This window comes from Callospermophilus lateralis, chromosome 7, assembly GCF_048772815.1.
Source record: "Callospermophilus lateralis isolate mCalLat2 chromosome 7, mCalLat2.hap1, whole genome shotgun sequence".
Classification (NCBI taxonomy): Eukaryota; Metazoa; Chordata; class Mammalia; order Rodentia; family Sciuridae; genus Callospermophilus; species Callospermophilus lateralis.
The window spans coordinates 118552165-118578197 of record NC_135311.1 but is presented as its reverse complement, the minus strand read 5'-3'; the positions used below and the strand labels follow the sequence as shown (position 1 = coordinate 118578197).

At 34.1% G+C, this 26033-nt stretch overlaps 1 protein-coding gene across 6 annotated transcripts in view; it reads left to right on the top strand.

The window, feature by feature from the left end:
* Zmym4 (zinc finger MYM-type containing 4) overlaps positions 1-20175 on the top strand; it is a 144332-nt gene extending 124157 nt beyond the window's left edge. For all 6 annotated transcript variants that reach the window (XM_076860765.2, XM_076860764.2, XM_076860761.2 and 3 more), the window contains 7 exons: positions 1032-1203; positions 1366-1461; positions 3990-4141; positions 13176-13287; positions 14795-15043; positions 17220-17349; positions 18219-20175. In XM_076860765.2, the coding sequence (XP_076716880.1) occupies positions 1032-1203; positions 1366-1461; positions 3990-4141; positions 13176-13287; positions 14795-15043; positions 17220-17349; positions 18219-18426 (1119 nt within the window). In that variant the 3' untranslated portion in view covers positions 18427-20175. The remainder of the gene's footprint in view (positions 1-1031; positions 1204-1365; positions 1462-3989; positions 4142-13175; positions 13288-14794; positions 15044-17219; positions 17350-18218) is intronic.
* The last annotated feature ends 5858 nt before the right edge of the window (positions 20176-26033 follow it).

Below are 26033 nucleotides of genomic sequence, written 5' to 3'. Positions count from 1 at the left end.
GCCTGACACATGTGAGGAACTGGGTTTGATCCTCAGCACCACATAAAAATAATAAATAAGTAAATAAATAATATAAAGGCATTATGACCATTTACAACTAAAAAAAATAAAGGTTAGAATATATATTATAATTTTTATATCATTTTTTCATAAAAGCATTTAAAGTCTTAGCTCCATCACAGAAATTTTGATGACATTTTATTTTCATTTATGTTCACAATGTTTTCTAATTGCATTTAAAATTCTTTCTTTATTTTATTTTTTTGTCCCCCTTGTGGTATTAGGGATTGAACCCATCACCCTTGTGCATGTGAGGCAAGTGCACTACTACCATTGAGCTGCATGTCCATTTGTAATTTCTTCTTTGACCCATGGAATATTTATAAGTATACTATTAATTTATGATTTTGGAGAATTTTCTTAGCATATTTCCATCAGAGGGTTCTAATTCAGTTCCAATGTGGTTAGAGAATTTTTAAAGGCCTTTTTTTTTTTGATTACTCAAAATATGTTCTATTAAATAGGCCCAACTGGTAATAATAGTGATATCTATCTTTCATTGGGTGGAGCCAGTGTTTGGAACACACTAAGTACTCAAATGTTGGTAATTAGTACAAGGTGATTTTCTATATTAATGCATTTTTTTTTCTTTTAATATGGATTGGTTTAAATAATCTGTAAAGCCCTATTCAGCTCTAAGAATTCTGAATCTTTTTTGGAGGGAGGGGACCAGGGATTAACCCAGGAGTGCTTAATAATCACTGAGCACATCTCCATCCCTTTTTTATTTTTTATTTTGACACATGCTAAATTTCGAGGCTGGCTTTGAACTTGCATTCTCCTGCCTCAGGCTCCCAAACTGCTAGGATTACAGGCATGTGCTACCATGCCCATTTAGAACTCTAAATCTTAATGATATAATACTAAATTTCATATCCTATAGGTTTATGCCCTTTCTGGCTTTGAGAACTCTGATTCTTAAAGATCCAAACTGCATTTTTATATTCTGTAAATTTTTGGAATTCTTACAGGGACGGAAGAAGTCTATAGTGGCTATGGAGCCCAGGAGTCTTATTCAAGGAGCCTTTCAAGGGTGTTCTGTGTCTGGAATGACCCTGAAATATATGTATGGGGTGAATGCCTGGAAGAATTGGGTTCAGTGGAAAAATGCCAAGGAAGAGCAGGGGGATCTAAAGTGTGGAGGTAAACGTTAACAGCATGAATTTGTGTCTTGATTTAGGCAAGGGAAATATAAATAAGCAAAGCCATAAATTAACTCAAAAGGGATAGTTCTTTTATCAAAAACTATAAAACTGAGTTTGGCTTTACTTAATTAACCCTTTTAATTTTCTTTTTCTCTCCAAGGAGGTGAACATGCCTCATCCAGCCCATGTTCTGACCACTTAGGAAGTGCTCAAGACCAGGTCCTCTCTCAAGAGTCCTCAGAGTCAGGCTGTAGAGGTAAAACTTGTTTCTTTCCTCTGCATTTGTTTTAAATTATTCATAATTTGTTGATATAAATTTGTAAGTTGAATGTCTAAAGGTTTTAACTTTTGATTCTTAAGATGGAAAATCTCAATTTTAAAGGTTATTATAAAGGTGTAAAGGTAAGATTGTGTCTTCTGGTATTGAATTTATTAGACAAATATGAGGAATTTTTTTTCTAACACCAGACAAGTGCATCAAAAAGTTTTCTTTATCCTCTTGTCTATATAGTAACCCATATGTAACGCAGTGTGATATTTTTTTTCATATTTTTATGAAAAATATCTGGAAATAAAAAAAGCCTTGCTTTGATAAGAATTGTTCCTAAAATTATATCCATTTATAACTGACAATATTTGTTTCACTTCGGCTTCCAGGAAACTTGGAATCAAATAAAATAGTTAAAAGCAATATTATAATTTTAAGAGCCAAATAATTTTCATTTTTTACTAGTTTTTTTTTAAAATATCTTTATTTTGCTTATTTATTTTTATGTGGTCCTGAGGCTCGAATCCAGTGCCTCACAGATGCAAGGCAAGAGCTTTGTCACTGAGCCACAATCCTAGCCTGCATTTTTTACTAGTTTTGATATCCCATTTTTTTTTTTTTTTTGAGGTACTAGAGATTGAACCCAGGGGCTCACACATGCTAGACAAGTACTCTACTACTGAGCTACATCTTAGCCTCTCTGAATTTTATTTTCAATTTATATTTTTCTTTTTATTATGTTTTCTACCTATATAATCTTTATGAAATGAGGTGGGGTATAAATGTATAAGTGTAATCATTTTAACTAGATTTTTTTTTTTGGTTGGGGGGAGGTCACTTTCCAAATGTATCTTCTCTCTTACACCTGTTTGATTGCATATGCTCTTGGCTTCACTCGCTAGTGGTCTGTCCTATTGGTCTTGGGTAATACACAGCCTTCCTTGTTGGAGCTGTTAGTTGTTACTCTTAGCTATGACTGACATCATTGGAATTCCTACAGATAAGTGTAATCTTTATGCTCCAAGGTTTTGTAAATATTATCCTGTTATGGGGATTTATTAGGCCGATGACCACCCACTTTGAACCACGGCACTCTTTGTCTCATAAAAGAAAGGAAGCCAGGCACAGCAGTAGTCCCAGCTGAGGGACTGAGGCTGAGGTGGGAGGATCACTTGAGCTCAGAAATTCGAGACCAGCCTGCGCAACAAGAAAGAAAGAAAGGGTGATAGTGAGAGTGCAGAGGTAATATTGTTTTAGACTACAAGACCTACATGCAGTAGCCATAGGACATGCCTACCCATTTCTACTACTGAATCACCTGTAAAATACTCCTTGAATGTTTATTATGTACCAGGCTTCATTGCTATGATCTGGGGTAAAAAGACCAAGCTTAGTCCATGCCCTTATGAACCTCTGCTTGCCTGTGCAAAACCAACACAGGAGCCAGGCATGGTGGTGCATGCCTGTAATTCCAGTAGCCTAGAAGGCTGAGGCAGGAGAATCTCAAGTTTAAAGCCAGCCTTAGCAATGGCAAGGCACTAAGCAACTCAGCGAGACCCTGTTTCTAAATAAAATACAAAATAGGCCTGGGGATGTGGCTTAGTGGTCAAGTGCCCCTGAGTTCAATACCCAGTACCAAAAAAACAAAAACAGAAACAAAAAAAACACCACACAGGAGAGACCCACGTGTATCTTTGAAAATGTGTAGTCTTGGCTAAATGCAGAAGAGCAAGAACTAGAAAGGGTGTTTTTTAGTACTAACCTCACAACATGGATCAACCTGTTGCAATAGAACTTATACAAATCAAATTGGTAACTTCTCTACCCAAAATGGTTTTCTTCAAACATCTTAATACAATACATGAGACTCATCGTGATCTGCCCTAACTTGCCCTTCTTGCTTTTCTTCTATGCACCTAAATTCCCTGAATCTTTGCACCTTTTTGGCCCAGCGGATGTAAGAATACTGTGTTCTATCATTTCTAAAGGCATGAAGATGTTTTACTGTATTTGTGATAATCTGTAGTCAAATCGGAGTTAAAGAAAGTTCAGCAGCATTCTTTTTTATAAATATTTTTAGTCTTTAATGTGCCAGTAGGCACTGGGAATTCTTCAGAGGAAGTTCACATAGAACTAGAGTTCTATAGAATATATGTTGGGATATCTTTTTGTATCCTCACATTGGAATTTTTACCTATTCACCTTTTAAACTCTTCACTTTTTAAGGTGTTGCCTGTGTTACTTCCTCCAGAATCTAACCTGACTCTTCCCTATTAGATGTTTCTCATTTGCTTTCACAGAATCCTGTGCAAACAAAATCTTTATATTAGCAGTATATGTACTACATTGTCTTTATTTCCCTAACTGAAAGTGTTGAGATCAGGACCTGTTTTTAATCCATAGTCTATACCACAATGCCTAAGCACCATAGTACTCAGGGTTTATTTCAGTGAATCAAGTAATATTACTGTGTTTGTTGTAAGTTAATATTTCAGATGTTTTCTACCTTTCCACAGTCCGCTCTGGAAAGCTGAAGGAAGATATTCTGTCCTGCACTTTTGCTGAATTGAGTTTGGGCTTATGCCAGTTTATCCAAGAGGTGCGGAGACCAAATGGTGAAAAGTATGATCCAGACAGTATCTTATACTTGTGCCTTGGAATTCAGCAGGTATCATATTAAGTGGCTGTTATGAAATTAATTGCATTTTTAATAATTCTAAAAGAACTGTGAATTAAGCCAAACAATTATAATATATACTGGTTATCTAATATTGTTCTTATGTTATTTATTAATGAACCACTCTCTGATTAAAAAGTCTTATTCATGTAGTGGCCTTTTATAAGCTAAATTAAAACAGTAGGATAACAGATATTGGGGAAAGTGCATTCATAGGTAAATGAACAAAAAGGGCATAAATAGCAATTTCCTAAAGAAGCATAGACAACTATGAGTTTTGTGTGTATTGATCATGTAGTTTGGTGTAAATTTTCTAAATGCAAATTAAATGTAATAGATACTTCATTGTTTATCACATCAATAAAGATCAAAAGATAACAGCACTTGTGCTATGATATGGAGGTCCTATGTAGTTGGAAGCAATTAATACAGGCTTTCTAGAAAATAGTTTGAACATTTTCTGGAAATATTTTAAAATTTTTTGCTTGTAAAGTCAGTTTTTGCAAGCCTCTTCAAAACTCATATTCTCAAGTTCACACATCATTGCCCCCCAAAAAAGACATAACCACAATGCCCACCAGCATGGTTAAGTAAATTATCTTCATGAAGTAGTATGTTCCTTTTAAAAATATTTGTTCTTTTAAATTTATTTTTTTCTATTTTTTGTTTTTTTTTCTTTCTGCAGTGCTAGGAATTGACTCAGGGCCTCATGTGTATTAAGCAAGCACTCTACCACCGAGCAACAGCTTCATCCCTGAATTTATTTATTTATTTATTTATTTATTTATTTATTTATTTTTAAAGAGAGAGTGAGAGAGGAGAGAGAGAGAGAGAGAGAGAGAATTTTTAATATTTATTTTTTAGTTATCAGCAGACACAACATCTTTGTTTGTATGTGGTACTGAGGATCGAACCCGGGCCGCAAGCATGCCAGGCGAGCGCGCTACCGCTTGAGCCACATCCCCAGCCCCTGAATTTATTTTTTAACTGACACAAAAATTGTACATATTCAGTAGGTATGGTAGTTACCTGTAATCCCAGCAATTTAGGAGGCTGAGTCAGGAAGATCTCAAGTTTGAGGCCATCCTCAGCAACTTAGTGAGACCCTGTCTCCAAATTTTTAAAAAGGACTCAAGATGTAAACTCAGTGGTGAAGTGCCCTGGTCCAGTCCCAAATACCAAAAAGGAAAAAGAGAAAACTTCAAAAACTGTACCTATTAACAGGGTACTGTGTTTTTATACAGGTGTAATATACATTATGTAATGTTTAATTGAGGTTAAATATATTTATCTCCTCAAAGATCTATTACTTATTTCCATTCAGACCATCAAAACTTTCAAAATCTTTTCTTCTAGCTTTTTTTTTGTTTGTTTTTTGAGAGAGAGAATTTTAATATTTATTTTTTAGTTTTCGGCGGACACAACATCTTTGTTTGTATGTGGTGCTGAGGATCGAACCCAGGCCGCACGCATGCCAGGCAAGCGCGCTACCTCTTGAGCCACATCCCCAGCCTTTTCTTCTAGCTTTTTGGAGTACACAGTTAATTATTATCTACCGTCATCATACTGTGAATAGCATACTAGAACTTCTTGCTCCTACCTGCAACTTAGTTCAGTTTTGAGTTGTTGTAGATGCGACATATATGTAAGAACATTTGGCATTTGTCTTTCTCTGCCTGGCATATCTCAGCATAATAATCTCTAATTCTATCTCTGTTCTCTATCATAAATAATAGAATTTCCTTCTTTTAAAAGACTGAATAGTATTCCATTGTGTATATACATTTTTTTTTATCCATGCCATCTGTCACTCCATAATTTCACTGTTGTGTGTAGTGATGCAGTGTACACAGGAAATGTAAACATCTCATTGATAAACTGATGTTAGATTTTTTGACTAAATTCCTGGAAGCAAAATTGCTGGATCCTTTAGTTTTTCTATTGTTAGTTTTTCAAAGACTCTCCAAACATTTTTCCCTAATGGCTGTACCAGCTTACATTTCTACCAGCCAGCAGTGTACAATCCCTTTTCTCTACATCTTTACTTGTCAAAGCAACACTTCAGTAAATATTTTGTTTACATATCTTTTGAACTGATGTATTTATTTCTAGGTCAAAGCATATATGCATGTAAAGCATTTAATTTACCACTATTAATATATTTTCAGATTATTTATAGTGATTAAAAATCATACCAATGTGTATAAGTGCGCAATTCATGAATCTTTAGTATTCCTCTTTTTTTAATTTTTATTATTCTAATGAGTAAAATGAAAAATGCCATCTTTTAGTTTTAGTGTGCGTTTTTCTAATTTTTGTAAAGCAGTATGTCTTTTGGGGGTAGTCGTTTTGGATTTTTCCTTTGTATTTGTAGGCTATGTTGTAAATTGAGGATATTAACTGTAAAATAACTGTTTGAAATATATTTTTAATATATTTTTAATTTTTTTTAGTTGTTGATAGAAACAACTATTTTATTTATTTATATGCAGTGCTGAGAATCGAACCCAGTGCCTCATATATGCCAGGCAAATGCTCAGTCCCAACCCTCTAATATACTTTTGTCTTTAATTTTTGTGTTCTATTTTATCATTCAAAAGTATTCCTTTTTGGTACTGGGGCTGTGGCTCAGCGGTAATGCACTTGACTGGCATATGTGAAACACTGGGTTCGATTGTCAGCACCTCATATAAGTAAATTTTTAAAAAAGGTCTATCAACAACTAAAAACATTTTTTATAAAAAAAGTATTCCTTTTTTAAGTAGCTGATATGTATTTATTTTCTTTTATGTTTCCTGGGGTTCCTGTTTCTTAGTATGGTCTTTTTACTTAAAATAGAAAATGTTAACTTCTCAAATAATTGTTTTTTTTTTTAAAAAGATTAATATCTTTAAACCATCTAAAATTCATTATTTTATGTGATATAAGGATATTTCTGATGGACCTTGTTTCTGAAGGGTAGCCTGGTTATGCAGATAGCATTTATTTTCCCACAGAATTGAAGTGGCATGTTTGTTTAAAAGTTCCCATTCTATTTTGATTTAGTCTCTAAACTCTAAAAAAAGAAAAAAAATTTAAATCAGAATTTTTAGTTTCTTTCATTTTTAGTTCTTTTCATTATTAATATTCTAATGGTTTAATTATATTCAAAACATGTTTATTGCAGGGATTTCAATCAATATACTTGAGTACATTATGTCAGGTATTTTGCTGTCTATAAGATATATTTTGTGAAGCCAATTATAAACCTGTGAAAGATTTTTTTTTCTTGAGTATTCATTCTATTTATGTTAATAAATGACTTTATATAGCAATACTATTAAAATGCCCATACTTTAACAAATAAATGATCAGAGGCAGTAAATATTTTTAAATCAATTTCATAAAATATTTAAAATCAATTTTTTTAAAAAAAATAAGCTTAACAATGTTTTAAAAGTTTTAAAAGGTTACTTATGTTGATATCTCAGATTGCTCTCTTTTTTCTAAAAATAATTATGGTAGTTAGGCATGGTTGTACATACCTGTAATCCCACCAGTGAGGGAGGCTGAGGCAGGAGGATTGCAAGTTTAAAGCCAGCTTCAGGGACTGGGGTTTGAGTGATTGCCTAGCATGTGAGAGGCACTGGGTTGAATTCTCAGCACTGGAAATTAATGAATTAATAAAAGGGCCATCAAAACTTAAAAAAAAGCAAACCCAGCCCCAGCAATTTAGAGAGTCCATAAGCAATTTAGTTATACTCTGACTCAAAAAAAAAAATATCTGGGCACAGTGGCACTCTCCTGTAATCACATTGATTTGCAAGGCAACTTAGTAAGACTCTAAGCAACTTGGTGAGACCCTGTCTCTAAATAAAATATAAAAAAGGGCTGGGGGATGTGGTTAAGTACCCCGGGTTCTATCACTGGTACAAAATAAATAAATAAATAATAAAAATTTACAAGGGCTTGGGATGTGGCTCAGTGGTAAAGCACCCTATGTTAAATCCATGGTAATAATGTTGGTGGTAATAATAATAATAATAATAATGGTAATTCCAAGAAAATTTGAAGACAGAAAATACATAAAAAGAAACTGAATGCAACTTAGAATCAAGTCTTTGGCCATCACTTTTAACATTAGATGGAAAAGATGACAATGAAGAAAAATGTTTAAACAACAAAATTATTCTTCCATGTTTCTATGACCTATTTTTTAAATTAATGGTATATCATAATCAGCTTTTTATCAGGTTTGTGATACATACATTGATAATGTTTAATTGATGAGATTTTTTTCCTGTTATGTGATGCTTTGTTGAATTTCATTTTGTATATATGTTTATACATGGCTTAATTATTTCTTTAGGGTGAATTCTTGAAAGTTGAATTTCTGGGGCAAAGATATATTACCAAATGATTTTTCAGTTAATGTTTCTGTTAACCATCTGTTTTGGGTCTGTTTTCCACATTTTCATACAAATTGAGAGTGCTTTCTTAGCTCATGGTATTACCATATATAACCAAGAATTATTAGCCAATAGATATGAAAAACACCTTTATGAAATATATAATAATATATAAAATATACAATAATAAAACATACAATAATATAGAGAAAACTGTCAAAGATAGGAAAGAACAGTGGGGAGAAGGCTTAATAGACAACATGTACCAGGTAACACCTAACGATCATTACTAATAAACTGTGCATTAAGGTAAACTCATTGTATAACTCATATATAAACTCATGTAATTATTATTATTTGAATGATCCCTTGAAGTATAGCAAGTTTCACCACATTTTCCATTGATGAACTTGAGGCATATGAAGGTTAAATAACTTACCTACACTGTTGTTGGTCTTTTCAGAAAGCAGGTTAACAGTGGCATTTAAAATGTTAAATGCATGTAGACTCTGTCCTAGCAAATCTATCAATCAGTATATGTCTCCAGAGGAATACACATACATATGTAGACATAATCTTTAATTTTTATTGTAATATTTTTTAAACAGTAATAAGTTAGAAACCCCCCCAACTATTAATCAAGAGTTATAGTTCAATCAACTTTAATATGTCCATATTGTGGAATACTGTACAATAGTTAAAAAGAAATGACTTGCTTCTATATGTCCTGACACAGGGAATTCTAAGAGACATACATGTTAAAAAGTAACTTGCAAAAATTATATATATATATTTGGCATTTATTTGTTTATAAATTATGGGAAAATATATGTATCATTAAAGATTTACCACTTTAAATTGTGCAATTTAGTGGGTGCAATAATTACTTCTATCTAGTTTCATAACTTTTTTATCATCTGAAATGGAAACTCCATACCCATTTAGCGTCAGAGTCTGTTTTCTGTCTCTGTATATTTGCTTCTTTTGGGTATTTTATATCTATGTTCGCGTAATGTGGCCTTTTATGTCTGGCTTTCCCTTACCATAATATTTTCAAGGTTTATTCATATTGTAACATAATTCCTCTTTATGCTGAATAGTACAGCATTGCATGGATGTGCCACATTTTGTTTATCCATTTATGGACATTTGAGTTATTAACTTCTTTGGTGATCATGATCATTCATTTGCAAGTTTTTACTTGACATCTGTTTTGTATATGGCCAGGAGTAGGATTGCTGGGTCATATGGTATCTATGATTAACTTTTCTATAGTGGCTGCCCATTTTATACTCCTAGCAACAGTATATGAGGATTCTAATATTTCTGCATCCTTGTTAATACTTGCTAATAACCATACACCCCCATCCACCTCATGCTGAAGTTCAGTCCTAGGGCTTTACACAGTTTGTCCTAGGCAATTGTTTTATCACTGCAGTACATCCCCACTGCAACCCCTTTTTAAAATAACCTTTCTGGTGGATAAGTGGTATCTCATCGTGGTTTTGAATTGCATTTCCCTAATGATATTAAGCATGTTTTCATGTACTTAATGGACATTTTTATATCTTTGGAAACAGAATGTCTAAGAATTTTGCCTATTGGTCTAGGGATGTGGCTCAAGCGGTGACGTGCTCGCCTGGCATGCGTGCGGCCTTTGTTCGGTCCTCAGCACCACATACAAACAAAGATGTTGTGTCCGCCGAAAACTAAAAAATAAATATTAAAAAATTTCTCTCTCTTTAAAAAAAAATTTTGCCTATTTAAAAAATTTTATTAATGAGTAATAGGATTCATTTATATATTCTGGGTATTAAACTCTTGCAGATAGTGATTTGAAAACATTTTATCCTGTTTTCTGGGTTTTATTTTCATTGTCTTGATAGTGTTCCCTGAATCAAAATTTTTAAATTTTGATTAAGTTGAATTTCTTTTTTGGGGGGTGGGGGTGAAGGGTTTGCTGTTTTGTTGTCACCTGTGCCAAATCAAAGTCATGAACGTTTATATTCTAAGAGTTGTACAGTTTTAGATCTTATATGTACATCATTGGTCCATTTTGAGTTAACTTTTATATCTGATGTGAGGTAGGATCTACTGTCCTTTATATGTAGATATCCATGTCTCCTAGCTCATTTCCCTAATAAGGCTACTCTTTATACATTGAATTGTCTTAAAACCCCTACTGTAGGAAATCATTTGGCCAAGTTGTGTGTGTGTGTGTGTGTGTGTGTGTGTGTGTGCGCGCGCGCGCGCGCGCGCGCGCGCCTGCCTGCCTGCTTTCCTACATGTCTATGTTTGTTTTGGACCCTCAATTCTAATCCATTGGTTGATATGATTGTTTTTATGGCAGTACACACTGTTGAGTACTGTGCTTTGTATTAAGTTTTAAAACCAGAAGATGAGATTCCTCAATATTCTTTTGTCTGTTCAAAGGTTTATTGAAATTCCATATAAATTTTAGGATTGATTTTTCCTTTTCTACAAAAAAACAGAGGCCACTGGAATTTTGAAACAGTAGCATCAAATCTGTCCATTGCTTTGGAGAACATTGCTGTCTTAACAATATTAAGTCTTGTAATCCATGAAAACAGGATCTTTTCATTTATTTAGGTCTTTAATTTTTACTTTCAGCACCTTTTTGTTATGTTTAAGTCTTTTACCTCCTTATATTTTTAAAGTATTTTATTCTCTTTTTGTTGTTACTTTAAATAGGCTTGTTTTCTTAATTTCCTTTAATTGTATTGTTCATTGTTAGTTTATACAAATAAAATTGATTTTTTTTGGTGAGGGAGTGTCTTGCTTGTTCCTGCAACTTTGCTGAATTCACTTATAAGCCCTAATAACTAGTTTTTTTGTGTGTGTGTGGAGTCTTGGGATTCCTTATAGATAGTTCTTGTCATCTGCAAATAGAGATATTTATTTCTTCCTTTCCTATCTCACACGTGTTCCTCATTCCTGATCTAAGTGGGATGAGATGGGTTTGTTTTTTTTTTTTTTTGTGTGTGTGTGTGTGTGTGTGTATGTGTTTTAAACTTGGGTGCAGTGCCACACGCCTATAATTCTGGTAACTCAGGAGGCTGAGGTGGGAGAATTGCAAGCTTTCCAGGCCAGCCTAAATGACTTAATGAGACTCTGTATCAAAAAATTACAAGATCTGGAAATGTGATTGCCTTGCATGCACAAAGCTCTGGGTTCAACCCCTGGTACAGAAAAAAAAAAATTATATGTACTGATGTATTTGTATAAGTTATAAATCTTAACTCTATTTATAATGGAATTTTTTAAAGATTAAAATATCCCTGCATATTAATAGTTGGCTTTGTAAACTGAGCTTAGTCTTCTCTTCCACTTTTTCTATATTTTAAACTTTTTCCAAAATGATGATAAAATATTTTAAGTTGAGAAATTGACTTTATTAAAAGGGAAAACCAAATATTGTCCAACAACAAAACTATAATGTGGTCAGGCATAGTGGCACATGCCTTTAATCCCAGTGGTTCCAGAGGCTGAGGCAGGAGGATTACAATCCTCAGCAACATGGCGGTGCTAAGCAACTCAATGAGACCCTGTCTCTAAATAAAATACAAAAAAGGACTGGGGATATGTCTCAGAGGTTGAGTTACCTGGGTTCAATCCCTGGTTACCACCATCCCCCAACCACCAAAATATAAATAAATAAAAATATAATATCTGGCAGTAAGATCATAAATTTCCTTTGTAGTGGCTTCATAAAAATGCACATTGAAGGGCTGGGGTTGTGGCATAGTGGTAGAGCGCTTGCCTAGCATGTGTGAAGCATTAGGGTCACCACATAAAAATAAATAAAGGTCTATCAACAACTTCTCCAGATCATACATAGATAGAAATGCAGATTTGAAACCATGTTTAACTATGGATAAATTCAAAATACCATAGTTATATGATATATGTATATACTATTTATAATTATATAACATAGCATTATAATTACATGCTAAAGGTGCTGCCTTGTATTGTTCTGTAATTTTATTTGACTTAAAAGTTAATTTTATCTGAAAATTCATTTTTAAACAGTATTTTCTTCAAGCTGTCCCCTATTTTATATCCTGTGATATAGCTGTTGATGGTTACAACTAGCATAATTTAATGTCCTGTAATTAAACTTGAACTTTTTTGAGGGCTTGGTTGTGGAACAGAGAGCTGAGAGCTGTGGCTAGAAGGTGCTAAATAGTTTTTTTACTTGGGTTTCTTTGGGTCACCTGATATTAGCTAAATGTATTATTTTAGGAAACAATCTTGTAGTTAGAGTGAAAAACAAGAAATTTTTGAGAGCATGTGTGCAGATACGCATTATAAGAAAAACATGATTTGGGAAGTATGCATTAGAACCAGTTTTTGTTTTATCAGTGTCATGAACTGACTAAAGGTTTATTATTTATAATAATTTTATATTTTAAAAAGAAAACAAAAACTTTACCTCAGTGCTGAGCATGAATGAGACCTTTTACTTGAATTTCTGGCATTTCAGAATGAATCATTAAAAACATCATTTATATTATTGTAAGAATAAAAATTAAGGGAAAACTATTTTCCTTAAAATAATATTTTTAATCTTGTGTTTTTTCTTTATCAATATGTGTATGTCTTTTTTCTTTTAGTACCTGTTTGAAAATGGTAGAATAGATAACATTTTTACTGAACCCTATTCAAGATTTATGATTGAACTCACCAAACTCTTGAAAATATGGGAACCTACAATTCTTCCTAATGGTAGGATGATTTTTTTTATTTTCCTTGTTTTCATGATATGCTTTTTAAAATAGCTTACATTTTGTGATTATCTTTTTGTAAAATTGTTTTATATATCCTGACATAAAATATTGGAGCTTTTGAGAAGAAAGTCTTTGATTTATTCTTGGAATATTTTAGTAAAATTGTAACTTTCTCTCAATGCATGTATGGATACTATTGCTCAAAATGAAAACTAAACTGAGATTTCATTTACTTTTTTAAAAATTCTTTTTTTATATGATAGTATCAGTGAAGCCACACATTTGATCCATAGTTCACACATGTTCTGCTTGTTAACATTGGATCTTTTCAGTCATTTGTGTCTACACAGAACTGGGTTAAGAGAGTTACAGTCTCCTCCTTGAATTGTCTTTATGTTATCAGAGAAGTTCATAATTCACTCTTCATCTCAGGCGCCTTGACAGAATAGAGAGCATTGGGTATTCTCAGAAAAACATGTCCCTGTTGGTTGGACTGCTGAGCACCATTGAGACGTTTGGAGCAACATGGTGATTTGATGCATTCAGAGAGGGGGCTAGGAATTTAGAAGTAATGTAGTTATTTTTATGGAAAATCTCCCAAGAATAGAGTGCAGAAATAGCAACAAAGAGGATTGAGAACATTAAGAAAAACCTGAATTTAAGGGACCATATGGGTATATAAAAAAAGTCTTATTTAAGACCTGTACCTTTCAAGACAAATACTAACTAAGTCATTAGGATGTAACCACTCAATAAAATTGAGAGGGGTGGCAGAGAGGAGGTCATCTGCCTTCAAATATTGTCTAAATAAGACTGAGCCAGCTGGCAATAAGTTTAGTGATCTCAACAGGAGTTGGTAAAACTTACCAAGGGGCCAAATCTGGATTATTCCTGTTTTTGTAGTTAATGAGCTACAAATAAAATAGTTTTAATGTTTTTTAATGGTTGGAGAAAAGTTTAAGGAATTAATATTTTATATAATCAAAATTGTATGAAATTCAAATTTGACTATGAATACATTTTACCTGGCATGAAGTCACGTCGTTTTCTTTTATATATTATCTGTGGCTTCTTATTTTTTACAATGACAAAGATGCAAAAATGTTGAAAGCTTATCTGGCCCACAAACCTAAAATATTTATAGTCTCTGAACCTTCACAGGGAAGATTGCCCTACCCTCTGATAAAATAATAGGCTAGAATAGTTTTCTGGGGAGTGCTCAGTGTCTACTTTGATGGAATCCCCCCTGCCCCCCACCGCTTTGGTAGTTCTGGGAGTTGAACCCAGGGCCTCGCCCATGCTAGGCAAGCACTCTACCACTGAATATTCCCCTGGCCCCTCTTCCCTTTTCTTTATGGTATGTCTTCTTTTTTTCTACATAAAGAAGACGGGGAAAGAGAGGAGCAGTCTTGTCTTTCCCTTCATACCTTCCTGTCCTAGAATTTGAGAGTTTATGTAGTGCTATGTAGCAGGTGCTCAGTACTGTTTCTTCCCCCTCTGTCTAGGTTACATGTTCTCTCGCATCGAAGAAGAGCATTTGTGGGAGTGCAAACAGCTGGGCGCTTACTCACCAATCGTCCTCTTAAACACCCTCCTTTTTTTTAATACCAAATACTTTCAACTAAAGAATGTTACTGAGCACTTGAAGCTTTCCTTTGCCCATGTGATGAGGCGGACCAGGACTCTGAAGTACAGTACCAAGATGACATATCTGAGGTTCTTCCCACCTTTACAGAAGCAAGAGTCAGAGCCAGGTGTGTGGTGGTGTCTGAGGCTTCTGTTTGAAGTCTCATATTACTAAAACAGTTATCGCAGGGGGGTGATGGTAAGTTACACACACAGGAGAGTGTAATGTAGCTTTCTTCTTAACATTTCAATATTTTTCTCTGTCATGAGGGAAATTTAAAGACTTACTTTAAAATATAAGGAATCACTTGCTTCAGTATATTTTTATTGGCTTTTAAATTAGAAATACTGGTTTAATTGAGTAGAGCCCAAGTAATCTACATTTTAAAATTTCTCAGGGAATTTACATATACAACTAGAATAGAAAATCACTGATGTACAGGTATCAAATAAGTCAATTTTTGCTAGTTAAAAGACGCCTAGTTAAAAGACTCTTTAATTTTTATCTTGTTGTTTCTAAATCGTGTTTTGACCACAGTGCCTTTTTTTAGTTAACACTGAAATTCTGACAGAATTTTAAAAGTTGGCCTATACACACTGCTTTTATCCACAATAGACTAAAGTCAACAGGCACAGGGTTGTGTTTTGGGGGCAGGGGTGGGTATTGGGAATTGAACTCAGGGGCACTCCACCACTGAACCACCTCCCCAACCCTATTAAGTATTTTATTTAGAGACAGGGTTTGACTGAGTTGCTTAGCACTTCTCTTTTGATTAGGCTGGCTTTGAACTCACAATCCTCCTGCTTTAGTTTCCAGAGCCTCTGGTATTACAGGTGTGTGCCACTGTGCCTGGCTAGCAGGGGCAGTTTTATTAGACAGTTTATGATCTTTTGTTGACAAACACCCTGTTAAATAAGTTATTTTAATATTTAAAAAATATTAAATATTATATTATAGAACTAGAAATTAAATTTATTAGTTTTGACCAGAATAACTTCTGAAATGCCCCAAATTGAATTATACTTCTAAGAGTGAAATGTATGTTTTGAATGTAAAAATTTAAAATTTCTGAAACTGAAATTTATAAATAATTGTGGCATACAATTTTGTATGGACTTTTTTCATTTGCTCCTTCACTATACTATCTCTTTCTCCTAATGTGAACATCCTGATTCCTTAGTTTTGTTTATGTAACCTGCTTTGTGTTTTTAATTGATACTAGTTGGAGGAGGGGAGAGGCAGTAAGGTAGTATTTTCACTTTCTGTGTAGGTATTTGACAAGGTTGATAATAAATACAACTTATTTTCTAAATACTGAAGTCTCCCTATGTAGGCAATCTATAAGTAGAAAATGGTTGATTTTTCTTGAAGTAATGGTACAAGAAGCTGAGTAAAGTCCCAAACCAAGTGGTTAAAAGCAGCTTTAGAAGAAGAAAACCTTTTTTATTGGGTTCTCAGGTCTACCTACTGTTCTCTTGAAAATTGAAAGGAAAAGTGGGAAAGAAACAGCTTACTTTGCATGCCTTCATCCTGGTATCTTTGTAGTAACCTTTGGCCCCTGGAGAATCATATTAGTGAGAAAAGATTTGTTCTTTTCTTATCCAGTGATAACCGAGAATTTCTTTTCCTAAGAACAGTACCATTTTTCACAATACTAGAATAAAAGCAATTTGAACAAGTGCCCCACTGGGCACTGGTGTGCCCCACAGTAGAAATATTTTTCAGATAAAGGAATGACAGTCTCTATCTAGGTTTATTACTATAATAGAAGAGCACATGGAACCCCTTTTTTCTGCCTGTCTTGCTATGGTTAGGAGCCCTGCACATAGTCAAGTTTTGTTTTGTTTTGTTACTATTTTTAGTTGTAGATGAACACAATACCTTTATTTTATTTATTTTTACGTGGTGCTGAGGATCGAACCCATTGCCTTCCACATATGAGGCCAGTACTCTACCACTGAGCTACAACTCCAGCCCCGCATAGTCAAGTTTTTTAATAAGCCAGGCTCAGAATAAAGACTTAAATTCCAACACCATGCTTTTTTTCCCATAGTGCCTCCACTTTGGTGAATTGGAGAACCCTAACTGTTCCAAAACAGACACTTTGTTTTAATGCTATAAACCCTGCCCTTCAGATAATGCCTGGCACTTCCATGGGAGCTGAATAAATCTTGTTGAATGAACAGAGTAAAAGGGAAGGAATAGCAAAGTTCTGACTGTGAAGCATAGCTCATTGGATGTGTTAAGTCTTGAAAAATAGACTTTTCTAATGTAATCTTTTGATTATTATTTTCTGTCTCAAGATAAACTAACTGTTGGCAAGAGGAAACGAAATGAAGATGATGAGGCCCCAGTGGGTGTAGAGATGGCAGAGAATACTGATAACCCACTAAGATGCCCAGTCCGACTTTATGAGTTTTACCTGTCAAAATGGTAAGTGATCTTCCTCTGCACTACATACAGCGCACTTCAGAACTTGGATGACAGTGTGGATTTCAGAGGCTTGAACATCAGAAATGTAGCTGACCTATAACCTTAAGCAGGGAGATTTAACCTCTCAGTTTTCTCCCCCCTCCATTCTAGAGTTTATAGTTATAAACTATAAACCAAAAAATAGTTTTGAACCAAAAAATAAACCACCTTATTTTGATGTTTTTCCCCAAAAAAAATCTTGAAAAGAATCACTGCTGTTACTTGATCTTCACAAGTGTTGCCCAACCTTTGTGGGATACCTAATCTATAGTAATTTATTATTAATGTAGGAAAGAAATTCTAAGGAGAGCTTCTTTTACTAAACCTACAAATACAAAGATGATATTTAAGGGATTGAGATTTTTTTTGGCCCTTTGTTTTAGAGAAACCTTATGATTATAAACCATACTAAGGCACTTTTTCTCAAAGAAACAATAATTGTTGTTTGACTTATGATATTAAGTATCCTTGGGTTTCATTTTAGGATACTGGGCACTTAGGATGTGTGATTCTCAGCTGTAATGTTACATATGAGTTGACTTGTGTTGCTTCTAACAATGTCTTAAGGACTCAAGTTTGTGATTTACATTTTGTCTTATGTACTCAACATCCAATGGGTGAGACTTCTTGAATGTTCAAGAAAAGACGTGAAGTTACAGATTGCTTCTGGCAGGAAGATGCTTATAAACCTTTTTATTCCTCTGGATAGATGTATTTATGATATGAGTCACAGTGGGGAAAAGTTGAGAGCCATTATATTAAAGAATAGTTCATATTTCTTGAACTCTAATCTTTAATTTTCTTTGTTTTTTCTCCCCCTCTGTGAATAGTTCTGAAAGTGTGAAGCAGAGGAATGATGTGTTTTACCTTCAGCCTGAGCGCTCCTGTGTTCCGAATAGTCCCATGTGGTACTCCACATTCCCAATAGACCCTGGTACCCTGGACACCATGTTAACACGTATTCTCATGGTGAGGGAGGTACATGAAGAACTTGCCAAAGCCAAATCTGAAGACTCTGATGTTGAACTATCAGATTAAGATGGAAGTGAGGTTCCTATTTTCATACACATTGGTATGCACCAAACTGTGAATGCATCCAGCTGTTGGAAAGCAATGTTTAAGCCCAAGTCCTCTTGACTCAATTATGAGACATGGGAAACGAAACAGATGATCCACAGTGTGGATGTACAAATGAAAACTGAAGGAAAGAATTTGAACTGAGAAATGTTCTTTGGCAGTGATATAGTTCTTAGACATCTTCAGAATGACTAACCAATTTCTCTGAGTGGTGCATAATCTTATTTTGTTTGGGAATAACAAAATCGTGGAATATTTTTAAGGAAAACTGTTGTATAAAACTCTACCATAGTAACCTTAGACCTTAGAGAGGTAGCTTTGGAGTGAGACCTTGGCTACTTGGGCAAGACCTTGGTAAAGTCAAGGGAGAATTCGATACAAAGCTGAGAGTGACATCAGATGGGACTGGGAGACCCAGACCTGAAGACCCAATAAAAATACACAACTTTTTTCCAAGTTAGTGAAGTGGTCTTGATTTTGATTTTCACTGCCAAGCCAATTATGTGAAGGATAGAAGCCTCTGATGCTTTTACCAGGGCCCCCTCATATCAGGGAAAATGACCTTCACTCCTATTAATAGTGATGTGTCCCTTTCGACTTCTGGGTTTAGCTTTCTCATCTATGGGTCTCAAGGTGGGTAATGAAGGTAAAGGGGATGATATTCCACAAACTAATTATGCACACAGAAGATCTGTGGAGCCCATTAGACCCCAAGTGTCTTGAAATGTTTGTAAAGAACCCACTAAAATGCCCACTTCTCTGGGTGCAGGCCTTTATCGCTGATGTCTCATAGCTTGAGCTGTGGTACACAGAAATGGGGCTCTCCATTTGTTTTTGTTTTTCCCCCAGTGGCAGCTTTTCTTCCATTGTTTTACCTTCCTATTTCCCAAATGATTCCTCTTTTTTTGTCTTTTGCATCAGTTTTTGGAGGCCCTTGTCATTTCAAAAAGTATAGTCTCTCTCCTGAACTTTGTCTGGTAAATCCATGGGCAGTTCCAGAGACACAGTATTACTTAGCTATCCGAATTATGGTAGAAAAGGTCTCGGTAGGTTCTTGTGTAAAACATTTAAAAGATGACCTTGTTGCCCTAGGAAACTTGAAAATAGGGATTCTGGGGTTAGGATTCAGACATTGACTGTCTTCTTATAGCATTATTCCAAACTCTAGCTGTTTTAGTAGTTCTATGAGGATTGCAAGTCATAGGCGTGTGTGGCCATATCAGTCTATGTCCCTCATCACAATTCTCAGTTCTTTGCTACAAAATTTTGAAATCAAAGCTTTTATGATGTTGGCCAGTCAATAGAACATCTTTAGCCAAGGTTTATTTGACCTTATGATAAAACTGAGAGAAGTCAAAAAAATCTTCTTAGAAAGTTTAATCTTGAAATCCTTTTCAGTATGTCCCATATTTTAGGTGGGGATGGCAGGTGTATTTTTTTTAATAAATGAAAGTCATTTAACTATAACAGAATTAAAAGTGGGCCTTTTGACATTGTGTACTTGATGGTTCTATCCCCCTGCCTGTAACAAATCTCACTTTTGTTACTAAGAACTGTGTGAAAGAAGTAAATCTGCCCTGATTCTGTATGATTAATTACATCTCTGTGTGTCATTTCTGACTGGAAAACTTCCTACTTCTAGAACTTGTTTGACTGGAGGAAAACAATTGGATTGTCTGATAAGTCTGCCAATAAAACCATCCAGAAACATCAGGTGTAATGGTCCCACTATACGAATTTTATGGTTTGTATAAACACTAACATTTTCCCTGTCTCTGTAGTTGTATGAAAAACAAATACTGTTAGCACATAGTGGATAAATTGTAATACCCAAAAGGAAAAAAATCTGTATCTTTTAACTGAAAACAACCAATAATACCCAGATAAATGACTGTATCAGGATTTCAACTGCATGTTAGTACAGAGTCACTCAGAACCCTAAACTAATTCATAAAGAAAATATGATTAATCATTGGTCATTGCTCATAAGCATAGCTGTTGATATGTCCAGTTGTTTGCTTATTTTATTAAAATTGTATAAAATTACATTTTCCCCTCAGGAGAGAAAAAAAACAAACAAAAAAAGAAACATCTCAAGCATCCTTTCTGTTCTTTTGCCTTTTAACCACTTTTGGGTTTTCCCTTTGCAGAAACCACAGAAATATTCCCTTAGAATAAAACAGTATATTTGTATTTGGCGGATGAATTCTTTTTCTTTGTCTTCAAGCAACTTTAAGTACATTTTTGTATTTGACCATATTGGTGTGACCCAACAGATAGTAAAACCACCAAGAAAAAGAGCAATTTTCAGAAAAGAAATTATTTGAGTTTTATTTAGTTCACAAATAATGTTGCACGTTTTTCCATCAAAAGACTTGTTTCCATTTTTTAGTTTATTTATTGGCTGTATTCAAAACCCCAACATCTACAAATATCAGGTATGCATATATTTCACTTCTGCCTTTTTTTCCTTTCTTTTTTTTTAGATGAGTACAAAACTTTCATCAGTCAACTTCAGTGATTTTGAAATTTCGAGATTAGAATTAGGAATCTATCCATTCCTAAGTAAACATAAAAACACTTAATATGAGAGTGAAAAACTAATGGCATTCTTCTAACTACAATTATGCCTCCAAATTGCATGTAGACCATTTCTATCTGCCTTGTGACATTCCAGTTTTGTAAAATGGGAGTTTTCCCCAAAAAGTCTAAAGTAAATGAATTTTAAAAAGGAATCACAGTTTTCAATTAAATTCAGATTTTTTAGTTTTATTTTAGTGAATAAAAAGTTCCCTTACAATGCTGAGTTGAATAAAATAAGATTAATTTTATTATGTCAAAATTAAAGATTCTTATTCAGTAAAGGATAAAGACTTAGGATCTTGCAATGTTGAAAGCAACCAGTGGATGGATTTATATCTAGCATATACAAAAATTTTACAAAAAGCATTGAGAAATAATAATACCTCCAATTCCTCTATATCATTCATGTCTTACCATTACACTGTGTTACTACCATCATTGAAGAAAATTTTAATTGTGAGGCATTGTTACGTAGTGGAACAATCACAGACTTTTAGAATCTAGTTTTTCCACTTGCTGGTTGTATACAATGTTAGGTAAATTGTATACAATTTGTGCTGCCTCTGTTTTCTTATTTATAGGGTAAATAATAACAACTCCTTTGGTTTTGCTTGGTTCATGGTAGGCTTTTAAATGTCAGTATGTAATGCAATTTGTATGTTAAAATAAAAAAAAAAATCTAAGACTTCAATTAAATGTTAGTTCCCATATTGCAGTCTTTCATTAAGTTCAGTACTGTGGATTCTGCAAACTTAATACTCTATATGATCAGTTCTACATATTTTAAATCAAATATTAAGCATAATTAAATATTATAATAAATATTATAATAAAAGTACTTACTCATGTGCTTGTATGCACATCAGTATTGATCAGCATCTCAAAAATCCATTGATGTACTTCATTATATTGCAAAAAAGGAAGAAATTTATGATAAACATTGACTGCTGGACTTAACTGAGTTTACAACTACCAGGCCACATCTTTAAAGGAAGATGCATGTAGTCGTTTTGCATTTCCCCTTTTCCATAGGCTAGAATGTGACTATAGCTGTAACAGACCAGTTTTTTTCCACAAAGGAAAGGGATGTGTACCAGAAGCACATTCACCTCATGGACAGAGCCACTTCTCTCCTGAACTGACTGTGAGGTCAGGCCTTCACGTAAGAAACTTTTCATTTTACTTAAGCCATTGTTATTTGGTCTCTATTAAAGTAGCCAAACCAGTGTCCTAATATATCCACTATGCTTGCTGTCCCATGACTGCTTCACAGAATGGGAAGTTCTGATCATAAGTGTAAGAAATGAATAAATGAAAAAGATTATCAATATTGAAAGGTGAGGAATAAAACTCATTATTTTAAAATCAGCATTTTTTAGATGTTTATGACAAAAAAGAGGAGAATCCAAAAGCTATTAAAACAGTTCAAGTTACCTTCATTAAATAGAAAATAGATTCATAAGCATTTCAAGCATTTTTCTATAAGAGCAGTAACCTTATTAGGTAACATAATTGAAACTATTCACAGTAGAAACAAAAGGTAAAAGTATAAAAGTACCTTAGTTACAGTAATACATAGTTACAGTAATACACAAGAATTCCCTGAGTTTTAGTAGATGGTGTTGGAAAGCTAGCATTTACATGGAGGAAAATAAAACAGAATCCCTTACTGGCATCATATGCAAAAGTGTGGGATGAATAAAGACTTAAAAGTGGAATGTAAATTTAAAAAATATTAGGAAATATAGAATATTATTGTGATCTAGATGCATCAACAAACAATAAATCCCCCAAAGCACAAACCACATATGGAAAATAAGATTAATTTTATTATGTCAAAATTAAAGATTCTTATTCAGTAAAGGATAAAGACTTAGGATCTTGCAATGTTGAAAGCAACCAGTGGATTTATATCTAGCATATACAAAAAATATACTGAGTCCAAGAATATTGAACGAACAAAGGGTAATGATAGTTTATATATGAAGTCTAAAAAAGGGTTAACAGTTCATGAAGAGATGCTCAAAACTCCATAATGGAAAGTTTGCTGGAGTTTTTGTTGTTGTTGTTGCTGCTGCTTTTAAATTTTTATTTTTTAGTTGTAGTTGAACACAATACCTTTATTTTATTTATTTTTATGTGGGCCTCGCATGTGCTAGGCGAGTGCTCTATCAGAGTTTTTTGAGGTGTCATTTTATACCGTAAAAACTGGCCTAAAATAGAATAATGGATAATGTCAATGTGTTTGTGGTAAAGGGAAATTACAAAACCTTACACAAGACAAAAGTAAATATAGACTTATATATCCACCTGGAAAGCAATTTTCATTATTATCAAGTTAAGTCTGATTGCTTTCTACATCTCCACCCTACCCCTCATCAGATAAAATGTGAACATTATCAAACACTTTTTTCTTTATAAGATCGTAGTTTTTATTCAGTGAATTATGTTAGTGGATTTTTCTAATATTAAGCCTATGTTCCTTGATTAAGTCCTAATTGATCATGACATATTTTATATGTATCTCTACATGTATACACACTAATTGATACATAACCTTTATTAGGGATATTCCCTCCTATTCCTGGTTTAACATGGGTCTTTCTTTTTTAATAAGTGATGAATTTATCAAATGCTTTGGGAGAGCATCTATTATAATAATAGTTCTTTTTCTCCTTTATTGTTGTTAAAGCATGTGAATTAATATGCTAATGTTGAAGTCGTTTTTGAATACTTTAATAAACCCTCCTTGATTTTTTAAAAAATATATACTGTTAGGTTTAGATAGTTAATAATTGTGCTTTTGCACCCACAGTCAGGAGTAAATTTTTTTTCTCTTGAATTCTTAATTGGTTTTGGAATCACTGTTAAAAGATCTGGGGAGGTTTTAGTTTTTTTTCATTTGGTGAAAGAACTTACATAAAATTTCTTAAGTGTTGGAAAACCGTAAACCTTTTAATTTTTTCTAATTCCCCCAAAGAAAGTCTTTGCCTTTTTATTTACACAATGTTCACTGGTCTACTCAAGTTTTTATGTCTTGAAAGTGTCAGCATTTGATTTTGTCAGTGTAAACTATTTCATCATGTTTTTCTGGCTTTCTCACTGTTTTTCTTTTTTTGTTTTTTTCCCTCATGTTGTTCATTCTTTAAAAAAGTGAATCAAGTGATTGCTTCCTTCATGGTTAATCTTCTGTTTCCCAAAATGATTTCACTTCTGAATTTTTCTGTGTCAGCATGCTTTGACTGTGTCCAGGTTCAGACAGGATGATACTATTAGTCTGTTACAGGTGTTTTCTCATTTCCTTTTTTAAAAAAATGAAGTTGTCCATTCTCCCTTTTCCTACCTGCAATTTTGTTTTGTTTTCAGACTGTGTTGGAGATAATAATGTCCATCCTCTTTACCTTTTCTTGTTCTTTTTTTCTGTAGATAATCACCCATGCCCCACCCCCCATTGAGTCTTGTTTTGTTTTTTGGTTTTTTTTTTTTTCATTGTTTTTGCAGTTTCTCTTAATATTTGTCTGATAGGGTGTTTTCCCCATCATTTTTGCTCTAGAATTTAGATCTTTTTTATAAAAAAATTACACTGAAACTAGGTAAAATGGCAAACTTGTAATCCCAGGGGCTCAGAAAGCTGAGAAAGGAAGATTACAACTTCCAGGCTAGCATGGCCAGCTTAGCAAGACTCCGTTTCAAAATAAAAAAGTGCTGGAGATGTAGATCAAGTACTAGAGTATCCCTGGGTTCAGTTCCCAGTACTGGAGAAACAAAAATACTTACACACACACACACAATTACATGCATGTAGGCATATATGTACATATATACATAATGGATTCTATTTTACACATTAAGTTATAATCTGGTGGGCCTGGTGTTGTGGCTCAGTGGTAGGGCACTTGCCTAGCGTATGTGGGGTACTGGGTTTGATCCTCAGTACCACATAAAAAATAAATTGTGTCCACCTACAACTTAAAAAAAAAAAAAAGGTTTTTTAAAATTATAATCAGGGAACTGGGATTGTGGATCAGCGGAAGTCACTGATCGACCCTCAGCACCACATAAAAATAAAGGTATTGTGTCCATTTACAACTAAAAATATTTTTTAAAGTTATAATCTGGAGCTTTGATTATTTATTTTGATAACTCATATTGTCTTAGATTTAGCCAAAAGATGACTTGACATGTGTTTCTTTCTTTTGCATTTGTTAGTTCCCCTTACCCTTTCAGTGCCCCACTCTTGGACTCCGCCACTTCTCCATAGAAATGCCTTAGACTTGTGTTTATTACTGAGTTAAAACTGTCATATATGTGTGAGACCATGTGACCCCATATTTTCACCAGATTATGCTCCAGCTCACTGTTTTTGACTCTCATCTGTTCTTTATCCCATTCGCTGTTTTTTTTTTTTTTTTCAGTTCTACAATATCTTTATTTTTTTATTTTTGACATAGTGCTGAGGTTGAAACCCAGTGCCTCACATGCTAGGCAAGTGCTCTATCATTGAGCCACCCCCAACCCATTCACTGTGTTCTCACACTTAATGTTTTCACTTGGTTCATGTTCCTGTTTCACATTGCTAGTATTTCCCTAATTATATTGCCTTATTTTAAATTCTTGGTTTGGATAGTCCATGTTAGTTGCTGTTTGGGACTCACAGGTCATACTCCTCATGTGGCATCTGGGTATTTTAGCCTGTTACCTCTGTGCTGCCCTGCCAGTAAGCTTAACAAGGGGAAAGTCTTGACCCTCTAGGTACCTTAGAGTTGAGACTGACCAATCGCCCAGCAACTGCTTACAGATTTACCTGATTCAGGTCATTGGGAAGCAGCAGCACCAGGAAGAGGCACAATCCCTAGGTGTCATCCACCAGCCCACTCCTGTCCATCCCGGCAGAGCCTTTGGCTGCCTTGATAGGGTCTCAGTGATACAGTGACTTGACCAATTGTCCTCCATTCAGCAATAGCACATGTCTCTTCTCATGTCTT